Source organism: Ictalurus furcatus, chromosome 2, assembly GCF_023375685.1.
Source record: "Ictalurus furcatus strain D&B chromosome 2, Billie_1.0, whole genome shotgun sequence".
Lineage (NCBI taxonomy): Eukaryota > Metazoa > Chordata > Actinopteri > Siluriformes > Ictaluridae > Ictalurus > Ictalurus furcatus.
In genome coordinates this window covers 36908596-36932726 of record NC_071256.1, presented here as the reverse complement: position 1 = coordinate 36932726, position 24131 = coordinate 36908596, and the positions used below count along the sequence as shown (strand labels likewise).

General features: G+C 44.6%; 2 protein-coding genes across 3 annotated transcripts in view; one reads left to right on the top strand and one right to left on the bottom strand.

Annotated features, from left to right (window-relative positions):
* Nucleotides 1–118: 118 nt before the first annotated feature.
* mylpfa (myosin light chain, phosphorylatable, fast skeletal muscle a) lies at nt 119–7223 on the top strand. The gene is made up of 7 exons (XM_053617675.1): nt 119–226; nt 1518–1613; nt 3281–3356; nt 5786–5890; nt 6001–6079; nt 6182–6230; nt 6870–7223. The coding sequence occupies exons 1-7, from the start codon at nt 224–226 to the stop codon at nt 6969–6971; spliced, it is 510 nt and encodes a 169-aa protein (XP_053473650.1). The 5' UTR covers nt 119–223; the 3' UTR covers nt 6972–7223.
* Nucleotides 7224–7345: 122 nt separating this feature from the next.
* The window catches only part of LOC128603283 (TBC1 domain family member 10B-like), a 29424-nt gene continuing 12638 nt past the window's right edge, over nt 7346–24131 (bottom strand). For both annotated transcript variants that reach the window (XM_053617602.1, XM_053617596.1), the window contains exons 6-10: nt 18371–18485; nt 17830–17895; nt 17443–17632; nt 16131–16285; nt 7346–15774 (exon numbers count right to left, since the gene is read on the bottom strand). In XM_053617602.1, the coding sequence (XP_053473577.1) occupies nt 14686–15774; nt 16131–16285; nt 17443–17632; nt 17830–17895; nt 18371–18485 (1615 nt within the window). In that variant the 3' untranslated portion in view covers nt 7346–14685. The remainder of the gene's footprint in view (nt 15775–16130; nt 16286–17442; nt 17633–17829; nt 17896–18370; nt 18486–24131) is intronic.

Sequence of the window (24131 nt, the reverse complement as noted above, 5' to 3'; positions counted from 1 at the left end):
ATAGCATCCCTACTTCTGTCCCTTCATTTCCCCTTCCCCCCAAAATCTTATCCCTCCATCCGTCCAGTCCATCTTCTCAGCGTCAAGCCAAACTTAAGGCCAGGACTATAATTAGAGGACACTGGGAGGTATATAAGCCCCCTGGGGGACGAGGCCCAGACGCGGCTTCACATAGTCTTCTCTTCTTTGAGCTTCTTAAACTTCACATACACACCGTCTCAACATGGTGAGTAAGAACATGTCGAATTTTGCTTCGAAGCATCGTTGAAGCATCGATTTTTTTTTTTTTTTTTTTAAACGCTTTTTTTGGATTGTTGGATTTTTTTTTTTTCCGTACACGTGGACGTACGCTTCGCCACACTGGGACAGGATGAACAATTTCTTACGACAGACATTCTTTGATTTAGAAACCTTTTTTTTTTTACGCTCATAAAAATTCATAAGAAGTCATACTACAGCGAGGCTCATGTGAAAATGTATGGAATGGTGACGGTTAAGGCGAGAGGACATTTTTCCCCCCCGTAAAAGTCCGTTTGTATGACGTTGTAAGGCATCACTCTGGCGCGTTAGCATTCATACGAATTTGAGCTAAACAGTAAGGACACAAACTTCAGGCTCAATTAACCGGCACTTTTGTACTACTACTACTAAAATAAATAAATAAATCGAGCCAAAGAATTGAGTTGCTTTGCTAAACAGACCTATTTTCCAACGTAGAACCTCTGAGGAAAAGGGTACTAAACTGTATCTTTAAGGCAACAAACTTAAAAGTTACTCTAGCTAGAGGATGTAGTACAAGTTAAAAACTCAATTAAGGTGTATAATTGGAGCACGAGGACCACGATCATACCTTTGAGGAAACATCAACAGGGAGTGAAATTATACCTGTGCACTCGTTTTCAGTGTGGAAACTTTTCGGTAGGAGCAGAAGATTGTTCTAATGTAGGAGTCCTCAGGCCCACACTAATTCGCTGTTAAGTTTAGGAATTGTTTTGAGCGCTGAAATTACTTTTAGAGCTTTACATCGGTCCTTATATCTTATTTAAGCACTGAATAATTATTTTGTATGACATGTAAGCTTTAACGTTTTGGGTTTTTTTTTTTTTTTTTGGGTGGGATAAAACGGAATAAAATGTTAAATAGGTTTAGAAATGTACGCGGCTAAAAACGGAGAAGGATTTGTATAAGATATTCATCATCAGTCTTTGATAGTTTTGGAGATTTCGGAGACGGCTGGTGACTTTTAGAATGTAATCTTTTGGAAAAAGTTGAAAATAAATAAATAAAACGAAAATAGTTTCGAAAACTAGTCAAATCTAGTAAAAAAAAAAAAAAAACTTTTTTTTTTTTTTTTTTTTTAAAGCTGGATTTTCTCTTGGGAATAAGCAGAGGAAATGTGTGTGTAGTTAATGATGCAGACCTGTAACATCTGTTTGGTGTTCCTTTGTGAGAAATACAGTAAGCATGCTTGTGCGTGTGTGAATTCTGTATTAAACCTGAGACGTGTGCACCTGCAGGCACCCAAGAAGGCCAAGAGGAGGGCAGGTGGAGGAGAGGGATCCTCCAACGTGTTCTCCATGTTCGAGCAGAGCCAGATCCAGGAGTACAAAGAGGTGCCTCCAAACACACACACACACACACACACACACACACACACACACACACACACACACACACACACAGCAAATCCAAAAGAAGACTTAAGACACAGCACATATACCGACGTGCCAGAGTTAGTTACCCGTTAAACCATGCCTTTTGACGAAGACGTACCTGAATTTATTTCATCGTTTAGTGAATGGACGAGCTGAAGTGTAATAATTCATAAATTAGCCACCTGAATAAGTTTCTCTTGAAAAGGAAAGACAAGCCGTGTCTATCTTTAGCCTCCATCACTGGGGTGTGAATAAGGGATGAATTATGGCTTCTCTCTCACTCACACACACACACACACACGCACACAGATCAAATGACTCTCCCTCTAATGCTAATAAAAACAAGAATGTCATTAGAAGAAATTTCTCCTACCTTCTTGGACACTCAGCTGTTCTTCAAGCTGCAGGCTTCAGTGCGCGCACACACACACACACACACACACACAGAGGACAGCAAATGAATGAAGAAAGAATCTTCAGTCCTACAGATATTCATATTTAACTTTCTCTCTCAAGTTGTTAAAGAACACTGTTGCTAGCACTTGGGCCCAAGTTAGCTAACACCTGAGGCAAAGACTGAGCTAGTATTATTTTTATTTTTATTCTATTCATTTATTTATTTTCACGCAAAGTGAAAAGGCATGGAGATTAATAAAGAGGCAGAACAAGTTCAGTGAGTTGAGTAAATAAAATGAGCACAAATCCCAGTTGTGTGGCTGTAGCTAGCTAACGTTTGACGCTAATTATGTAGCTAGCTAGGTCCTTTATACACAGCACGGTGACGGTGGAAATGAGACAGAAGTGTCAGGAACGTCCACATTTACCTCGGACGTGGTGTTAAATGACCAAGAAAAGAGTCAAATGATACTGCGGTTACACTTAGCATCGAACGCTAACTGAGCGACGTCTTGTTGAGGTTTCTCGGCGTAAACCCAACTGTCGGGGTAAATAAAGTGTAAATCGAGTCGTACGGTATCTTTTCCGAGTATTTTACCAACATTTCTGAGGTAAATGTCGATGTTCCTGACATTTCGGTGTCATTTTACCGTCACTGTGCAGTGTATAAACAGCTAACTTTTAGCTAGCTACAGCTACAGCTTTGAGATTTGTGTGAAACTCACTGGACTTGTGTATGGTGTATTTCATTTTAAAGACTGTAGGGTTTGAAAATAAAACAAAAGATAATAACAGGGATTGTGTGTGTGTGTGTGTGTGTGTGTGTGAGGTTAATCATGTGTCTTTAGTGTATGAACTAAGTAAGGAAACTCAGTGTGTGTGTGCGTGTAAGTGACACCACCACTAATGAAGAGATTCCTGACATTACTGTAGGATTTGATTTGCCATATTGTGCTGACTGAGAAACTGGACGGCGTGTGTGTGTGTGTGTGTGTGTGTGTGTGTGTGAAGGAGATGAAGGAAGGGTTGAAGGGTGCGCAGCTGTTTTCTGAGCTCCTGAGGGTCTACTAGGGTTTCATAAGGTTTTAAAAGGACATAAGGGCAGAGAGGTGGCGTTCGAAAACCCACTCTACACACTCTGATGGATTTAAACGCACACAGCTGCAGACAAGAGAAGAGCTGAAAATAAAATAAATAAATCAAAAACTTGTCTCCTGTAACTTTGCCAGGCTTTCACAATCATTGACCAGAACAGAGACGGCATCATCAGCAAGGACGACCTGAGGGACGTGTTGGCCTCAATGGGTAAGAACCGAACACGGAGGTGACCTGAACAACACAGACGAGTGGATGGAGAGAGAGACAGAGGAGTAGACAGACAGAAAGGGACAACAAGTTGTACACTGACCTGAGGGAAAAAAAAAACAAAAACAGACAGACAGACAGATAAATGAATCAATAGTATAACTCTAAGCAGACAGACAGATGGGTAGGTAAACAGACAGACAGGCAGATAAGCCATAGACTAAATGCAGAGAGAAAGCTAGAGACTGAAGGCAGATAGACAGATGGATAGACAGATGGGTAGACAGACAGGCAGATAAGCCATAGACTAAATGCAGAGAGAAAGCTAGAGACTGAAGGCAGATAGACAGATGGGTAGACAGATGGGTAGACAGACAGGCAGATAAGCCATAGACTAAATGCAGAGAGAAAGCTAGAGACTGAAGGCAGATAGACAGATGGATAGACAGATGGGTAGACAGACAGGCAGATAAGCCATAGACTAAATGCAGAGAGAAAGCTAGAGACTGAAGGCAGATAGACAGATGGGTAGACAGACAGGCAGATAAGCCATAGACTAAATGCAGAGAGAAAGCTAGAGACTGAAGGCAGATAGACAGATGGGTAGACAGACAGGCAGATAAGCCATAGACTAAATGCAGAGAGAAAGCTAGAGACTGAAGGCAGATAGACAGATGGATAGACAGATGGGTAGACAGACAGGCAGATAAGCCATAGACTAAATGCAGAGAGAAAGCTAGAGACTGAAGGCAGATAGACAGATGGGTAGACAGACAGGCAGATAAGCCATAGACTAAATGCAGAGAGAAAGCTAGAGACTGAAGGCAGATAGACAGATGGGTAGACAGACAGGCAGATAAGCCATAGACTAAATGCAGAGAGAAAGCTAGAGACTGAAGGCAGATAGACAGATGGGTAGACAGACAGGCAGATAAGCCATAGACTAAATGCAGAGAGAAAGCTAGAGACTGAAGGCAGATAGACAGATGGATAGACAGATGGGTAGACAGACAGACAGATAAATTAAACTGTAGACTAAGTCTAGGCAGATGGATAGATGGGTCCGTAAACAGACAGACGAGCCATAGAATAAACGTAGAGAGAAAGCTAGACTAAAGGTAGTACAGATAGGCAGACAGACAGAAAAAGAAACCATAGATTAAACCTAGACACAAAGACAGATGGAAAGATACAGACTCACAGACAGCTAGAGACTCTAAGACATAAGGCTGACAGATAGAAGACGGACAGATATACAGACAGACAGCTATATTAGTAGATAGATAGGTAATCAGTCTGACAGGCAGACAGACAGATAGAGAGAGAACAAGGCATAGATTAACCCTAGGCAGAGAGAAAACACAGACAGACAGACAGAGAGAGAGAGAGAGGGAGAGAGAGAGAGAGAGAAAGGCATAGATTAACCCTAGGCAGTGAGAAAACACAGGCAGACAGACAGATAGAGAGAGAGAGGGAGAGAGAGAGAGAGAGAGAAAGGCATAGATTAACCCTAGGCAGAGAGAAAACACAGGCAGACAGACAGATAGAGAGAGGGAGGGAGAGAGAGAGAGCAAGGCATAGATTAACCCTAGGTAGAGAGAAAACACAGGCAGACAGACAGATAGAGAGGGAGAGGGAGAGAGAGAGAGAGAGAAAGGCATAGATTAACCCTAGGCAGAGAGAAAACACAGGCAGACAGACAGATAGAGAGGGAGAGGGAGAGGGAGAGAGCAAGGCATAGATTAACCCTAGGCAGAGAGAAAACACAGGCAGACAGACAGGTAGACAGAGAGAGAGAGAGAGAGAGAGAGAGAGAGAGAGAGAGAACAAGGCATAGATTAACCCTAGGCAGAGAGAAAACACAGGCAGACAGACAGGTAGACAGAGAGAGAGAGAGAGAGAGAGAGAGAGAGAGAGAGAGAGAGAGAACAAGGCATAGATTAACCCTAGGCAGAGAGAAAACACAGGCAGACAGACAGGTAGACAGAGAGAGAGAGAGAGAGAGAGAGAGAGAGAGAACAAGGCATAGATTAACCCTAGGCAGACAGAAAACACAGGCAGACAGACAGGTAGACAGAGAGAGAGAGAGAGAGAGAGAGAGAGAGAGAGAGAGAACAAGGCATAGATTAACCCTAGGCAGACAGAAAACACAGGTAGACAGACAGGTAGGCAGATTGACAAACAAAGCAAAAGTAGACTGACAGAAGACAAAGCTACAGATAAACAAACAGACAGACAGACAGGTAGACAAAGACGCATACAGATGGATACATGTATAGACAGACGGATGTCAGACAGACAGACAGACAGACAGACGGAGGGAAGAAGGAGTAAATAAGTAAATGTGACTTGTGTTAACTTTCAGGCCTTCGGGGGTTGATTAATGTCCGTCTCTCTCTCTCTCTCTCTCTCTCTCTCTCTCTCTGCAGGCCAGCTGAACGTGAAGAATGAGGAGCTGGAGGCCATGATCAAGGAGGCCAGCGGCCCCATCAACTTCACCGTCTTCCTCACCATGTTTGGAGAGAAGCTGAAGGGTGAGACACACACACACACACACACCATTAAATTATACAAGCTCTCAGTAAACAGGACACACACACCTACACCGCAATACAACGAGCACGGCTTTGTCCGGTGTGTCCAGGCGCTGATCCCGAGGACGTCATCGTGGCCGCTTTCAAGGTCCTGGACCCCGAGGGCACAGGAACCATCAAGAAGCAGTTGTAAGTATAAATACATAAATGTAACTTTGACGCTATAAATCGTACGGTTTAATCGTAAAAGATAACAACATTGTGTAACGACTTTCATTTTTTTCTGTGCAGCCTGGAGGAGCTTCTGACCACTCAGTGCGACAGGTTCTCCGCAGAGGAGGTGAGCTCAAAACGTCACCGCACATCTGCCGCTCGATTACAGCTGGAACGATAAACACACGCCTCGATGTTCGCCATTTCGCACACCGTATTCACGAGGAGAGTAGCGGTGCAAAATAGCGCATTTATAAATACAACCAGGGTACGAGCTTACCTCCTACGTACGGTTGAGTGCAAAAGTTTTCACCCCCTTTGGATTGTGACGTTCCGAATCGTTTTCTAGAACAGCAGCTCGTTCACGGAAACGTGTACGGTCGACTCCCCACACCTAATCCATGTCTAATAATAAGCAGAGAACACATAAATCGCTCATACTGAAGATTTTCAAGAAAGTGAAAGAGACAGACTGGTGACCGAACGAATGTTTATTCTATATGCTGCTATAACGTGAGTGAGAACGGGAATTAACTTGTTTTGCGAATGTCCCACGACGTTAAACGGAACTATAAATGGATAAAAAGCACGTCGTTCTTTAAAAAGTTGTACAAAATAAATACATTAAATCAATCATTGGGAAATTGCTGCTGTGTAAAGGAATAAAACCTGCTGTTATTGGAAAATAATCAACTTCAAAACCTGTTGTACTCTCCCTATACACACTTTTAGAAGCAAACGTAATCCCTCTGTCTGTCTCTCTCAGATGAAGAACCTGTGGGCCGCCTTCCCCCCAGATGTGGCCGGCAACGTTGACTACAAGAACATCTGCTACGTCATCACACACGGCGAGGAGAAGGAAGAGTAAGAGCAGAAGTAAAGAAGAAGAAGAGATGAACGCGCGTCCCTCACAACCGCTCCGCCCAGCCAGCCCGTCCTTTATCCCTCCTTTTCTTGCTTCCTTCCTTTTTGTTACTCTCGAGCACTTCGTTCCTTCCACGCACTTCTCCGAAAGACTCGTCTCGTAAACACGCCGGCGCAGGAAATCCGTGTCTGTGGCGTCTGTCCGTGGGGGAAAAAAAAAAGGGATTCATTTGCAATAAAATCTTATTTTCCCATCGTCTCGATCTCTCTTCCTCTGTCACTCTTCTTCCTTTTCTTCTTCCTTTTCTTCATCACCTCTTGGCTCTAGCTGCAACAGCTGATTTGTTTACATCGCTCGTTCTTTTTCTTTTTGTTGGGGGGGGGGGGGGGGGGGGGCGCGAACAAAACAAAATGGAGGGATTTCCTTCTACAATAGAAAAGTCCAGCCATCCAGCGTCTGCCATCTTGTTTTCCCTCACTCGAATCAGAAAGGAATGAGAAGTGTCCAAAAAAAACAAAACAAAAGAGGGACGGCTGGAGCGACGGAGAGAGAGAGAAAGTCAAGACAGTAGAGGAGTGGAGAGAGGCGACAGAAAGAAACCATTCCCTTCTTCTCTCCCTCTCTCCCCTCGTCTTTCCGCAATCCCTCGCTTCCCTCATGCTTTCTTTGCTCTGTCACCAACTCCTCTGTAAGCAATAAAAAGAGAGAAACTGTGAATAAAGCGACCTTATCTTTCGTACGCCTGCGTCTGTCCATCCTGAGTGCAACGAGAGAGAGAGAGAGAGAATGTGTGAGAGACGGTGAATGAGTAAAGAGAAAAGTTTGTCTACCAAATGCTAGATTCTCAAAGAAGAGTCACTATTTTACTTGCACCTTTAATTTCCAGGAAAACAGCGACGTTTTTAAAATGACTCACCCTGTACTGACCTGATCCGTGGCCAATCAAACGCCCTCTACACCACGTTTGTCCCGCCCCCATCCACAAACTCTCAAGATTTCGTGTTTCAAAAGGAAACGTGTCAACATTACAGAATCAAATCACAGCTCTCGTGGCGTTTAACGACTGCTTCAAGCTAATGTATGCTCTTATGCAGTGCATTATGGGTAGTACATACATATATACATATATATATATATATAAACAAAACCCCACCTTATGAACACTCTAAACAAAGTAAGATCAGTTCACAAAGTCTCTGATGACACATTATCAACACCAGCACCAAAGAAAGCAAGCATCTGTATAATCTTATAGAGCACAAGACCAGTTACCTGAAGAGAGGATCAGAACACACTATAAACTTTACCCGGTGTGTCTAAGACTAAATATAACACGCTAATAAAATAAACTGCAGAGGAATTTATTTGGTGTTGGCGATTTAATGTATTATAAAGTCTACATCCAATGCATTGTTAACTTATTCAGCATAATAAACCCTGCAATAAACGGTCATCCCCCCCACCCAAATAATTATAATTACATACATAATGCCATATAAACACATTAGTGCAGGTTATGAATGTCTTCACGGGTCATCGTATAGACTGTAAGATTAAAACCACCTGCGGAACATCGCGTGTGCCGACAGAACAGCTGGGACTCGTCTACGCATGGACTCCACAAGACCATGAAGGTGTGCTGTGGTATCCGGCACAATATCAAGACGTCAGCGGAAGATAGTTTAATTCCTGTAAGTCGTGAGGAGGGGCCTCCATGGATCGGACACCTTACTATCACAGCCAGTGTTGACTTTTTCAGCAGTTTGTGCTACAGTAGTTCTGTGGGATCGGACCAGACGGGCTAGCCTTCAATCCAGACGCTCACCGATGAACCTTGGGCGCTCATGACCCTGTCGCCGGATCACCGGTCGTCCTCCCTCGGATCACTTTTGGTAGGTACCGGCCGTTTTTGGAGATGTTCCGACCCAGTCGTCTAGCCATCACAATCCGGCCCTCAATCATTGACGCTTGCCCATTTTTCCTGCTTCCAACCCATCAACTTCGAGAATTGACTGTCCACGTCCTGCTTAACGAATATATCCCACCCCTCGAGAACGGGATGATCGCTGCTATTCACTTCACCTGTCAGGGGTTTGAATGTTACGGCTGATTGAAGTCGATTGAAGCCTCTACATCGTTCACATCAAAACAATTTTAAAAGACACACCTTTATTTCAGCTTTAATTCACTAGGTGAGAATCCCAGTGGGTCAAAAGTTTACATACACCAAGCCGACTGTCTCTTTAAACCGTCTGGAAGTTTCCAGAAATGAACTGATTTGACTTTTAGATGCTTCTGATTGGCCAAGTCATAAATAAAGAGGTAACTGGGCGCACACTTGTGGCCTGGCGTTAGAGCCGGTGTCTTCTCGCCATCGAGACCGATGGAAAATCCGAGCAAAGTAGCCAAGAAAGATTCATTTTGGACCGAATCGAGTTCCTCATTAGGAGCAATTTCAAAACAACTGAAGACACCACGAACATCTGTAGGAAAATCGTTCGCAAAAATAAAAACCATAGGAGCACACGGATACCGCATCGTTCAGGAAGGAGGCACAAATCTTTGACTCAACTGAACGCCAGGACAAGGAAGGAAGAAGCTCCTACTCCAAGACCGGTATAAAAAAACGGTCAGAACGAAAGCCTTCTGGCCTCAACTGTACGGCCGTCATGGAAAGAGTCACCACAAACTCTTCTTAAAAACACAAAGACAACCGTAAACCAAAATCCAAACACAGTGAGGGATTTAATATATTACGGTTTATTATTCGTCACAATTATTATCGCTATCATAATGATGAATTAAATACACTGTGTACATTTTCCTCGTGTAGTTAAGGAATGACGAGCTATGATTTCATTTTATTCTCAAGGTTTGGTGTAATAAAAAAAACAAACAAACAAACAAAAAGACTTGACAGACACATGACAAGATGGGATTAAAGAAAACTAGTCTTAAAAAAAACAACAAGATGAGTTAAAAACAAACAAGAGGGTTAAACACTCCACACAAACAAAAAGCTAGCGCAACGAGGAAGCGAATTTCTGATCCACGAAGTCAGTCCAGCAGGCATGTGCGTTATGAGTTATATAATAAATCGCGACATTCCGGACGCAGTGTAACACGATTATGGACACTTTAGTAAAATCTCCTGCGTTCCATTAGATGGGGGCTGCCTCAGTGGGCGGAGCTTTGGCTAGATACGATGTCCGTCCCATTCAGAGCGCAGTTTTAAGTACATTTGTTTCGTAAAGGTAGTTTATTTGAAAGGTTAAACAAATAAACGTTGTCACTTGCACAAAATAATAATAATAATTAAAAAAAAAAATCAGTAGATTTTAATCGTGGTATCGTTTGTAAATACGATATATATTCGCGACGTAGTTGAAGCGGTTATCGCAGATAGGAAAGCACACCATCGGCGCTTGCCTATTTCCCTATCCCGTAGGATTTTCACACCGCAAACGAGCTCAGACGGTCGTGATGTCGTCTCGAACAGCTCGAGATGTTTATTTACATGGCTGCTGTTGAAATAAAACGATCACACGACTACTCCGGGAATAAAAGCACGGGTCGGTCCTCTTGATGTGTAGTCATTATACAATACCACGGGTGGCTGTGTTTTCATGGGAAAAAAAAAATAAATATAAAATTCCACATCCTGACCAAGTTTCAGCTCTTGACGCAATAGGGACACGTCTTAAAAAGGGGGTGGGGGGTGGGGGGTGCGGTTGGGGGAAGAAGATAACGGAGACCTGTCCGATTCCAAATTTTGCCGCGCTGTAAAGCTTCATTTCAGTGCTGAATCTAAAACACGGACTCTTAAATGCTAATTTCTTCAAGCCCCACAATTAATGTCACGATATCAGACTGCTTGAAGCGGTAGAGGTTTGAAACTGGATTATTATTATTATATATATATATTTTACATATTCAGTCACAAAATAATCACCAAACCCGGACAGTTCTGAGCAAAGTTTCTGAAGTTCAATCTGTTCCCCTGTTCCCTCTAGTGGCCGAATCAGACACGACCCCCCCACCCCCCAACCCGTCATTCCTTTCCTCTGAGAAAAATGAAAGAACGCGCCACACGGGAGTCAGTCTCGGGGTTTTAGGGTTTGCATAGACACGCCCTGTGTTCCGACACGGTTTATAAAACGCCCTCGGGGAACCTTGCAGACTCACAGCGATAACGTGTACATGGGGTCGTATCATGTTGTTAACAGATCAAAGTCACATTTTCGTGAAACATCTAGCATCTACTTATTGCTTCTGTTCACACTTAAACAGCTTTGTTTGTCATCCTTTGCCTGTAGCAATGCATTCTGGGTAAATTGGGAAAATGTCTGTACGACTAGAAGGACCGGAGAAGGGCGCGTTAAAAACGGTATCGGAACACAGCCGCCAAAGTGGCGCAGGTGAAGCACGGTTTTAGAAAAGAAAAGAAAAAAAAAAACAAAACAGCACCACCTAGAGGTGAGGAGGGGACAAAAGAAACCACAACACACAGCACAGCAGCACAGAAGAAGAGTGAAAACACGTCATCTTGCAGCTCACACATCATCACGTTAATGTTCTCAGATAGTCCCAATGGCACAGTCCGGTTTCCAAAGTGCTGATTGGTTGTTCTTTTTTTGTTGCGTAATACTGCGGAGTGCCTCGGGGGGTGGAGTTGGTTTAGAAACGTCTACACGCTGATGGACGAGATGTTCCAGTGGTTCATCGAGACGACGCCCAAACACCTCCCGTAATATAGTTCTACAGTACAGACTCAGACCTCTTACTCCAACTTAAATAATAATAAGAAGAAAAAGTTATGCAGAGAGATGGGGCGTACCATATTAAAAACTTAAAGGAAGTTTCATGAAAAATCTCAAATCAGTCAACCAGCCAAGACGTGGGTGCTTCAAACCCGACGTAGTTAACACGCAACGGAGGACAAACCTTCCCCAGAATGTTTCGGGTTTTTTTTACACAATTTATTCCGTTTTACTTCAAATCAGAGCGCGAAATTGATACTGTTGTTTTGTTTTAACACTCCACGATGATTATTTTAACAAACCACTGCGATGGAGGAAGTTATAGATAACTCCCTAATATAAATAACTAGTTTCAAAACACTTGTTTTGGCGCGTCTTTTTATTCCCTGATCCAGATCTTCCGTACACAACATTTCTGCAGCACTACAGCTCTGCCCTTCGGCTGAATCTCCAGTTTAGTAGCTCAGATGCCGCAAACGAAGACACTCGGCTTGTTTGAATCGTTTCCTGCAGTCGAGTCGAGTCGGGGTCTAATCTATTTCTCACGGCGATCACTGGTCAGATGCACTTGGACCGGTTGTTTCAGGCCCGCCTAAAGAACGGCACCTAGGTGGAGAAAACCAAACACACAGCGAACACTGAGCGGTCTGATCCGCTCCTTAAGCCCCGCCTCCGGAACGTTACGTTAACGATAACGTAGTTCCGTTTTGAAATGGGACTCTCCGCGCTACTTTACGACGCTCTTTACGTAAAACGAAAGATCACGCTTACAAATCCACGGAAGATTTTGCGAGAGCCGTTACTCGTCGGCCACGTTAGCCTTGTAGCAGAACGTTTCGGCCGATCGGCGACGTTGATGTGAGAAAGTAAAGCAGCCTCTGAAGGCGCTAAATACTGTCACGGTCGTGACTTTAGAACAGACCAAAACAAACAAACCGACAACAAAAAAAAGCTACTGCTTGGTTTTGTTCTCCAAAATTTTGGGATATAAAATGTGCAAAAAAAAAAAAAAACAACAAACAAACAAACAAACAAAAAAAAAATCACATCATCATAACCAAAAAAAAAAAAAAAAACACAACAACTAAGAAATGACTTTAAAAATACATCCTCGAGTTCGTCTAAAAGCCGCCGCTACGCTTCCAGTCACGCAGGCCTCTGGATTCTTGCATAGAAAAAATAGCAATAATACAATCTAAAATACGATAAAGAACAGGAATAATACACAATATAATTGTTCATCTGGTTAAATTAACAAACTGTACATCAATGCAATCGAGCCCTAAAGGCGACGAGCTCGGACGTTAATGCTACCGAAAATCGTTATTCGTTAACGTCAGAAAGAACAACGCAAACCAAACGTTAGTGGTGCTTTCAGGACAAAAAAAAACAAAAAAAAACAAAAACAAAATAATAAATCATCATCATCATCATCATAATAAAGAGGGTTCAGTGCAAACAGACTAATTCCTTCATTGACAAGCAAATAAATATGAATCTGAGGTGAAAGTCCAAGCAGGTTTAACCAACATCGAGTCAAGTTCAGACATTTAATTCTCCCCAATACGTCACGATTCTTCACGCTGCAGCATTACGCCTTTTCTGTTTACTCTGCCGGGTATCGTGTCGAGATTCCAGTTCACCATTAAACAGAGAGGGAAACGGGATCAGGGTTAACGAGAGCCGAGGAGAGACAAAGCGAGAGATCGAGAGAGGAAACACAGGAATGAGAGAAATTATATATATATATATATATTGAGGAAGGAAAAAAAAAAAAAAAAAAAAGTATGACCGAGAAACAAATATATAAAACATATGTAACAGGATCTAGGGCTGAGCGATGTGACGTGCGATGCATCGATATACTGAGAAATTATTTCACAACGTACCTTCGTTCACGCGATATCGTTTCCTTTTCAAAAAAAATAACAATTCAATCTAACTGGAAGCTAATTGTTTCCTGGTAACAGTTTGCACTTGGTCTTTAAAACCTCACACCTAAGGTCAAGTTTGTGTATCAGTATGGGGTTCTTTAGGAGGTCGGAGAAAAACCTGGAAGGAACGTACATGGAAAGAATGTTGTAAAACGTGTATATAATAATAAAAAAAAAAAAAAACCTCTTCACCCGAGCTCGGGATCGAACCGGGGAGTCTCTAACCGGAGCTGTGAAGAGATCCTGCTTCTTGTAGACATTCAAGAGAGATTTTCTGCAGATTTTTGAGGGCAGTTCACGTATCATGATTATGAAACCTTTTGGTCGTATCGCTCAGCCTTAGTCCCGTCTTCAAAAGCAGAGGGACACACACACACACACACACACACAGAGACAATCAGAGAGCTGAAATAGAAACAGAGCGAGCAGGCATAATGACTCTTAAGATATGAAGATTAAGAAGACGGCCGAAGGGTTTCAGTCGGGAAGCAAGTCACGCTATTCTGACCGCAGTACCATTTCTAACAAACCTCAGTCCAGTTTCAGTTCAGTCTGTTCTTCCAGTCCCTCTAGTGGCCAAACTAGACACTGGTTTCTTTTTTTTTTCCCCCTCTTTCCATTTCTTCCTGAAGGATGAAAAAGAGCGCCTCCTACGGGTCAAGTCAGAAACACCGGACAGCGACACTACACTACACGAACATGTAAACACGCACAAGCACACGCTAACAGACATGTTCATAAATACGGGCTCGTTGTTAAGTCTACGGCGAGGACAATGTCTATTGGGGTCGCTGTCCGATTTAGAGGGATCGGATGAATGTTTTATGGTTGGACGTCTTACTAAATAACGACCTATTGATCTATGTACAGACTGACTGTGTGCAGGTGCGCGTGTTTTAATATCTCTTCTAATGGATGTGAATGTAAATGAGAGGATTCAGAGCCATAAAACGTGATCCAATTCTCTTTAAGATGTAAATCCTCCCTTCCTTTGTGCTCTATTCGCCTTTTTAGTTCAGAAAGCTAGGCCGCGTGTTTGGCTGCCGCGGCTCCGTTCTTCTCCTCCGCCTCGGCGCTTGCGGCCTTGTCCTTCTTTTTGCCGACTTTCTCCTTCTTCTTCTCGGCCTTCTCCTTCTCCTTCTCGGCCTTCTCCTTCTCCTTCTCGGCCCTCTCTTTCTCCTTCCTCGCCTTCTCCTTCTCCGCCTTATCGCGTTCCTTCTTCTCTCGCGCCTTCAGCTTCTCCTCCTCCTTCTCCTTCTTCTTCTCCTCCTTGCTCTTCTTCTTCTTCTTCTTGCCCTCGTCCTCGCAGAGAGGCAGAGGCACGTTGTTGGCCGTGGGAGACGGGATCGTGGGCGTGACTTGTTCCGAGACTACTCTGGGGGGCTGGAGTTGGTTCGGGATCGACGGAGGAGCGGGTTCCTCGCTGGATTTCGACACTGATGCTGGTTCTGATGTGGGTTTTGCTGCAGATTCTGGTGTAGGTTCCGGTTCAGATTTTGGCGCCGGGGTCGGTTCAGACTTCGGCGATGGCGTCGGTTCCGGTTCAGATTTCGGCGCCGATGGTGGTTCCGGTCCAGATTTCGGCGCCGACGTCGGTTCCGGTTCAGATTTCGGCGCCGATGTTAATTCTGGCCCAGAATTTGACACTGGAGATTTTGGTGCCGTCGGGGGTTTCGCCACTAAAGGACTAGGCCTCTGCGCTCCTGCACCTCCGGCGGGCGGGGCCGCGGCAGAAACAGGTGGGCGTGGTGGACCAGACGAGGTTATCATTATAGGAGTCCCGCCTCCAAACACCTGCGTTTCCCCAGAAAAAGAGCTTTTTTTACCGTAAGAGAACGGATTTTTGGATTTCCGGAAACCGGGAAGAGAGAGGAGGCTGGAAGAGGAGCGCAGGGGGCCGGGCGGAGGAGAGGACATGGAGCTGCCCAGGAAGGACAAGCTTCCCCCGGAACTGATGGCGGCGGCGCGGCGCTTTTGCTCGTGGATGTCCCGCGTGCCGTGAAGCCTGCGGCCCGGCTGGTGTGTCAGGGCACCGCGAGACTCGCGCCACTTCTTCACCTGGATGGCGCACTCCCTCTCGATCAAAGCCTCGGTTACAGGCACGACAGTGACCTGTCGGAGGAAAAGGAAGACAGAACCCTTTGGTTACGGTATCTGTCTACAGATGATGAACTCTAACACACACAAAAACACACCTGTCCAGAAGTCTATATTCTGGAGCAGGGCATTTCCTAGGAACAAGACGGCATGTCTGCTGAGAACAAGTTTCAGACACTAACTGGTGCGGAGCAGATACATATTCTTTTTTTTAAAGAAAAAGAGGCGGAGCTTAGGATCAATTCTATGTAAAAACCTGCTCAGCATACGCCCAAGGTTGAAATAGATGGCTTACTAATTGTGAATTTAAGCTTACGCCTGGCTGAAGTGTAAAAATTTGTGCGTTCGTGTGTGTGTGTGTGTGTAGTGACCTCGTGAACCAGCATTTCCTCTCTGATGCTGTCCGGCGAGATGTTCCTCAGGCGCTCCATGGTCTCATACATTCCCTGTACCTCCCGCAGTTTATCCACAGAACCCAGCATCTGCTTCAGTAAGACCAGACCCACACGGAACACGATCTTCACCCCTGCACACACACACACATACACACTATAAGTTAGTAAGCAGACTTAGATTAATATAAACGTCTTCACTACGGATACATGTGGGAAAATGGCCGCCTTGCGTATCCTGCGATCTCCTGAAGCACCGGTTGTGTGTGCATCTTCAGAACACCACTTCACTGTTGATTATTTTCCTACAGCACCGCAACCCGGACATGACTTTCTGCTGTTCGATATACATCGCTACCTCGAGACAGCACGCCGCATTAGGATATATATATATATATCCTTTATTCTTATCTTTTACATCAGGAGGAAACGCACTCCTCTTACGCGAACGCGGCTTTAGTACACTGGTCCGAATCCTCGAGTCCACGCTCGCGACAGACCGATTCTAGGCTTGTTCAGGGGCGTGATTCATAATTCACACAGATGAAGACTTTCTGAACCACGGATTGTTTACGCAAGTGTCACTTTCGTGCATGCAGGTTTGCAAAATGGGTTCATCCATCGCCGTTTTTAAAAAAACATCACTCGATGAGCCCTTTATATCAGTAACCATAATAACCCTTTTCCCAGCATCACAAAAGTAGTAACAGGAAGTAACCTGACAAGACGAACCAGTCACTTTACTCTGCGTGTGAACAGCTTCCACACACGATGTGGACTGTGCCGTGGTTTGGTGGAAGAGAACCCCAGGCCACTGTTTTCAATAGGACGAGGGATCGGTTCTCTGGTCTCAAAAAGAGCTTCACATACGTGTGAAGTGTGAAGGTGAAGAAGAAGAAGGAGGAGGAGGAGAAAGCCTTTATTGGTTACATACACAATACAATACAGTTAAATTCTTCTCTTTGCATATCCTGGGAAGTTGGGGGTCTGAGCACAGGGTCAGCCAGGAGACAGAGCCCTTTGATTAAAGCCCCGACAGTGGCAGCTCGACGGTGTTGGGGCTTGAACTCCTGACCTTCTGATCGGTAACCCAGTGCCTTAACCACTAAGCCACCAAAACGACCTTAGTGTAAATCTAAATGGTAAAAAAAATAAACATTTTTGCCGTTTTAAAGCCAGAGATGCAGTGAATTTGTATTTTCTTTCCCCCCCTCCCGACGACATGCATCATCACATCGCATCTCGCTCTCTTTTTTTTTTTTTTCCCTTTCCCCTCCTTCTTCCGTCTCACCTTCGCAGAAGAACATGTCCCAGACGCGGAGGACGCAGGACCACGGTAGCGTGCGGGAAAAGATGCACATGAACCACTCGGTCATGTACAGGATGGGGTCGATCTTAAACTTCTTCAGATGGCGGTAGGCCATGGGGCACACGCGCCTCAGCAGAGAGAAGAAAATCTCTCCGTCAAGCTGGATTGCTTCCTGGAGGAGAAGAAAACAAACAAACAGCAGCATTTTCTTTATTTTTATGGTAAATGTATTGATCCCTAGTGTCACGGTTTCTGAACGACAGATTCTTGAATAATAAAAAAAAAAAAACAAATAAAACAATATGAATAAAACGGGGTTCGTTTTCATTAGAGGATTTATTACTGCTGAAAAATATGATTCATCCTCACCAGTCCAGCGCTGTAGTAGCCGGGCAGGTATTTCTCACAAATCTGAACCAGACACCAAAACGCTTGCTGAGAAATGTAAAATAAATAAATAAATAAATAATCAAATCTGTTAAAACACACGCTGGACATTTCAGTCATCATCATCAGATAACATGATCTCCATCGGTGTGAGCGCTATTTACAGCAACCGGCTTCCTGTCTCCTTTATTACATGCAGAAGTGATGCGTATACGCAATATTACTGCTGTAGCAGACTGCTCAGATGCAGCGCTCGAGGATACTTAATAAAGTAAGGGTTCATTACAGCATATATACGTATAGGAGAGAGAGAGAGAGAGAGAGAGAGAGAGAGAGAGAGAGAGAGAGATCAGCACTGAATTAGGCAACGCTAACGGGACAAAAACAAAATTAAAAAAATGGCTGCTATGTTAAAGGGACTTACACAAAAGTCTTTTTCACACGAGCAGATACATTCTACATACTTGTATGAACCAGGAAAGAAACGTCTTAAGAAAGAGTAACCAAACACACACACACACACCTCTGCAGGCATGTGCATCAGCAGGACCGCAGCCACAGGAGCCTGGGCTTGACAGTAGCCTTCATCCGGCCGATACACGGTGTAAGCCTTCAGTATACGGTACAGATCCTGCTGGCTGAACACACACACACACACACACACACACACACACACACACACACACACACACACACACGAGTTTGCACAATGCTGAACTTTAATTACATTCCTTTGAAGCATCCAGAACACTTGAGGTAAACGGGAAACGCTGCATACTTCTCATTTTTGCTTTAACCAAATGAAATCAGGCTGCAGGGACTCGGAATAAAAAATACATTTGATCATGTACTAAAACCGGCGAATACAGGTACGAATATAAAAAAAAAATCCACGGCGAATACGGGCGTTTATCAGACATCAAAGAAGCAAAATTCGTTCGCAATAAAAGTGTAACGGGTAATTCAAAAATTAAGCAAATAAAATGTAATAAAAGCTCAGGATATAATCCAGCTTAAAAAGCCGGACGTTTCCGTACAACACGACTCGGTAAGAGATTCTTTACATTTACACTCGCGATTTAAATAAAATCGTTGAAGTTTCTCCGGGTCCGTCTGACGAAACGAGTCTTTCGAAGTTTGACCTGATAAAAGGCGTCGTCTCATGACGTTATAAATAGGGCAAGATTTCAAATATATGTTTTATTTGTCTGTGTGTCTCTGTATACATCCGTCTTTGTGTCTCTCTCAATCGGTCCGCTTCTCTGTCTCCTTCGGTGTATCTGTCTGTCTCTCTCTGTATCAGTCTATCTGTGTCTCTGTCTCCTTCGGTGTATCTGTCTGTCTCTCTCTGTATCAGTCTGTGTCTCTGTATCCTTCGGTGTATCTGTCTGTCTCTCTCCGTATCAGTCTATCTGTGTGTCTGTCTCCTTCGGTGTATCTGTCTGTCTCTCTGTATCAGTCTATCTGTGTCTCTGTCTCCTTCAGTGTATCTGTCTGTCTGTGTCTCTGTATCCTTCGGTGTATCTGTCTGTCTCTCTCTGTATCAGTCTATCTGTGTCTCTGTCTCCTTCGGTGTATCTGTCTGTCTCTCTCTGTATCAGTCTGTGTCTCTGTATCCTTCGGTGCATCTGTCTGTCTCTCTCTGTATCAGTCTGTGTCTCTGTCTCCTTCGGTGTATCTGTCTGTCTCTCTCCGTATCAGTCTATCTGTGTGTCTGTCTCCTTCGGTGTATCTGTCTGTCTCTCTGTATCAGTCTATCTGTGTCTCTGTCTCCTTCAGTGTATCTGTCTGTCTGTGTCTCTGTATCCTTCGGTGTATCTGTCTGTCTCTCTCTGTATCAGTCTATCTGTGTCTCTGTCTCCTTCGGTGTATCTGTCTGTCTCTCTCTGTATCAGTCTGTGTCTCTGTATCCTTCGGTGCATCTGTCTGTCTCTCTCTGTATCAGTCTGTGTCTCTGTCTCCTTCGGTGTATCTGTCTGTCTCTCTCTGTATCAGTCTATCTGTGTCTCTGTCTCCTTCGGTGCATCTGTCTGTCTCTCTCTGTATCAGTCTATCTGTGTCCCTGTATCCTTCGGTGCATCTGTCTGTCTCTCTCCGTATCAGTCTATCTGTGTCCCTGTATCCTTCGGTGCATCTGTCTGTCTCTCTCCGTATCAGTCTGTGTCTCTGTCTCCTTCGGTGCATCTGTCTGTCTCTCTCTGTATCAGTCTATCTGTGTCTCTGTCTCCTTCGGTGTATCTGTCTGTCTCTCTCTGTATCAGTCTGTGTCTCTGTATCCTTCGGTGTATCTGTCTGTCTCTCTCTGTATCAGTCTATCTGTGTCTCTGTATCCTTCGGTGTATCTGTCTGTCTCTCTCTGTATCAGTCTGTGTCTCTGTCTCCTTCGGTGCATCTGTCTGTCTCTCTCTGTATCAGTCTATCTGTGTCTCTGTATCCTTCGGTGTATCTGTCTGTCTCTCGCTGTATCAGTCTATCTGTGTCTCTGTATCCTTCGGTGCATCTGTCTGTCTCTCTCTGTATCAGTCTGTGTCTCTGTATCCTTCGGTGTATCTGTCTGTCTCTCTCTGTATCAGTCTATCTGTGTCTCTGTCTCCTTCGGTGTATCTGTCTGTCTCTCTCTGTATCAGTCTGTGTCTCTGTCTCCTTCGGTGCATCTGTCTGTCTCTCTCTGTATCAGTCTATCTGTGTCTCTGTCTCCTTCGGTGTATCTGTCTGTCTCTCTCTGTATCAGTCTATCTGTGTCCCTGTATCCTTCGGTGCATCTGTCTGTCTCTCTCCGTATCAGTCTATCTGTGTCCCTGTATCCTTCGGTGCATCTGTCTGTCTCTCTCCGTATCAGTCTGTGTCTCTGTATCCTTCGGTGTATCTGTCTGTCTCTCTCCGTATCAGTCTATCTGTGTCTCTGTCTCCTTCGGTGTATCTGTCTGTCTCTCTCTGTATCAGTCTATCTGTGTCTCTGTCTCCTTCGGTGTATCTGTCTGTCTCTCTGTATCAGTCTATCTGTGTCTCTGTCTCCTTCGGTGTATCTGTCTGTCTCTCTGTATCAGTCTGTGTCTCTGTCTCCTTCGGTGTATCTGTCTGTCTCTCTCTGTATCAGTCTGTCTCTCTGTATCCTTCGGTGTATCTGTCTGTCTCTCTCTGTATCAGTCTATCTGTGTCTCTGTCTCCTTCGGTGTATCTGTCTGTCTCTCTCTGTATCAGTCTATCTGTGTCTCTGTCTCCTTCGGTGTATCTGTCTGTCTCTCTCTGTATCAGTCTGTGTCTCTGTATCCTTCGGTGTATCTGTCTGTCTCTCTCTGTATCAGTCTGTGTCTCTGTCTCCTTCGGTGCATCTGTCTGTCTCTCTCTGTATCAGTCTATCTGTGTCTCTGTATCCTTCGGTGTATCTGTCTGTCTCTCTCTGTATCAGTCTATCTGTGTCTCTGTATCCTTCGGTGTATCTGTCTGTCTCTCTCTGTATCAGTCTGTGTCTCTGTATCCTTCGGTGTATCTGTCTGTCTCTCTCTGTATCAGTCTATCTGCGTCCCTGTATCCTTCGGTGTATCTGTCTGTCTCTCTCCGTATCAGTCTATCTGTGTCTCTGTATCCTTCGGTGTATCTCTCTGTCTCTCTCCGTATCAGTCTATCTGTGTCTCTGTCTCCTTCGGTGTATCTGTCTGTCTCTCTCTGTATCAGTCTGTGTCTCTGTATCAGTCTATCTGTGTCTCTGTATCCTTCGGTGCATCTGTCTGTCTCTCTCCGTATCAGTCTGTGTCTCTGTATCCTTCGGTGTATCTGTCTGTCTCTCTCCGTATCAGTCTATCTGTGTCTCTGTCTCCTTCGGTGTATCTGTCTGTCTCTCTGTATCAGTCTATCTGTGTGTCTGTCTCCTTCGGTGTATCTGTCTGTCTCTCTGTATCAGTCTATCTGTGTCTCTGTCTCCTTCAGTGTATCTGTCTGTCTGTGTCTCTGTATCCTTCGGTGTATCTGTCTGTCTCTCTCTGTATCAGTCTATCTGTGTCTCTGTCTCCTTCGGTGTATCTGTCTGTCTCTCTCTGTATCAGTCTATCTGTGTCTCTGTATCCTTCGGTGTATCTGTCTGTCTCTCTCTGTATCAGTCTGTGTCTCTGTATCCTTCGGTGTATCTGTCTGTCTCTCTCTGTATCAGTCTATCTGTGTCTCTGTCTCCTTCGGTGTATCTGTCTGTCTCTCTCTGTATCAGTCTGTGTCTCTGTATCCTTCGGTGTATCTGTCTGTCTCTCTCTGTATCAGTCTGTGTCTCTGTATCCTTCGGTGTATCTGTCTGTCTCTCTCCGTATCAGTCTATCTGTGTCTCTGTCTCCTTCGGTGTATCTGTCTGTCTCTCTCTGTATCAGTCTATCTGTGTCCCTGTATCCTTCGGTGCATCTGTCTGTCTCTCTCCGTATCAGTCTATCTGTGTCCCTGTATCCTTCGGTGCATCTGTCTGTCTCTCTCTGTATCAGTCTGTGTCTCTGTATCCTTCGGTGTATCTGTCTGTCTCTCTCTGTATCAGTCTATCTGTGTCTCTGTCTCCTTCGGTGTATCTGTCTGTCTCTCTCCGTATCAGTCTATCTGTGTCTCTGTCTCCTTCGGTGTATCTGTCTGTCTCTCTCTGTATCAGTCTATCTGTGTCTCTGTCTCCTTCGGTGTATCTGTCTGTCTCTCTGTATCAGTCTATCTGTGTCTCTGTCTCCTTCGGTGTATCTGTCTGTCTCTCTGTATCAGTCTGTGTCTCTGTCTCCTTCGGTGTATCTGTCTGTCTCTCTGTATCAGTCTATCTGTGTCTCTGTCTCCTTCGGTGTATCTGTCTGTCTCTCTGTATCAGTCTGTGTCTCTGTATCCTTCGGTGTATCTGTCTGTCTCTCTCTGTATCAGTCTATCTGTGTCTCTGTCTCCTTCGGTGTATCTGTCTGTCTCTCTCTGTATCAGTCTGTGTCTCTGTATCCTTCGGTGTATCTGTCTGTCTCTCTCTGTATCAGTCTGTGTCTCTGTCTCCTTCGGTGCATCTGTCTGTCTCTCTGTATCAGTCTATCTGTGTCTCTGTATCCTTCGGTGTATCTGTCTGTCTCTCTCTGTATCAGTCTATCTGTGTCTCTGTATCCTTCGGTGTATCTGTCTGTCTCTCTCTGTATCAGTCTGTGTCTCTGTATCCTTCGGTGTATCTGTCTGTCTCTCTCTGTATCAGTCTATCTGTGTCTCTGTATCCTTCGGTGTATCTGTCTGTCTCTCTCTGTATCAGTCTATCTGTGTCTCTGTATCCTTCGGTGTATCTGTCTGTCTCTCTCTGTATCAGTCTGTGTCTCTGTATCCTTCGGTGTATCTGTCTGTCTCTCTCTGTATCAGTCTATCTGCGTCCCTGTATCCTTCGGTGTATCTGTCTGTCTCTCTCCGTATCAGTCTATCTGTGTCTCTGTCTCCTTCGGTGTATCTGTCTGTCTCTCTCTGTATCAGTCTGTGTCTCTGTATCAGTCTATCTGTGTCTCTGTATCCTTCGGTGCATCTGTCTGTCTCTCTCCGTATCAGTCTGTGTCTCTGTCTCCTTCGGTGTATCTGTCTGTCTCTCTCCGTATCAGTCTATCTGTGTCTCTGTCTGTCTCTCTCCGTATCAGTCTATCTGTGTCTCTGTCTCCTTCGGTGTATCTGTCTGTCTCTCTCCGTATCAGTCTATCTGTGTGTCTGTCTCCTTCGGTGTATCTGTCTGTCTCTCTGTATCAGTCTATCTGTGTCTCTGTCTCCTTCAGTGTATCTGTCTGTCTGTGTCTCTGTATCCTTCGGTGTATCTGTCTGTCTCTCTCTGTATCAGTCTATCTGTTTCTCTGTCTCCTTCGGTGTATCTGTCTGTCTCTCTCTGTATCAGTCTGTGTCTCTGTATCCTTCGGTGTATCTGTCTGTCTCTCTCTGTATCAGTCTATCTGTTTCTCTGTCTCCTTCGGTGTATCTGTCTGTCTCTCTCTGTATCAGTCTGTGTCTCTGTCTCCTTCGGTGCATCTGTCTGTCTCTCTGTATCAGTCTATCTGTGTCTCTGTCTCCTTCGGTGTATCTGTCTGTATCTCTGTATCAGTCTATCTGTGTCTCTGTCTCCTTCAGTGTATCTGTCTGTCTCTCTGTATCAGTCTATCTGTGTCTCTGTCTCCTTCGGTGTATCTGTCTGTCTCTCTCTGTATCAGTCTGTGTCTCTGTCTCCTTCAGTGTATCTGTCTGTCTCTCTGTATCAGTCTATCTGTGTCTCTGTATCCTTCGGTGTATCTGTCCGTCTCTCTCTGTATCAGTCTGTCTCTCTCTCT

Coding starts and splice junctions, on each gene's coding strand:
- mylpfa (XM_053617675.1), top strand. Junction 3,357..5,785: donor GGACGTGTTGGCCTCAATGG/GTAAGAACCGAA, acceptor CTCTCTCTGCAG/GCCAGCTGAACGTGAAGAAT. Junction 6,231..6,869: donor ACAGGTTCTCCGCAGAGGAG/GTGAGCTCAAAA, acceptor TGTCTCTCTCAG/ATGAAGAACCTGTGGGCCGC.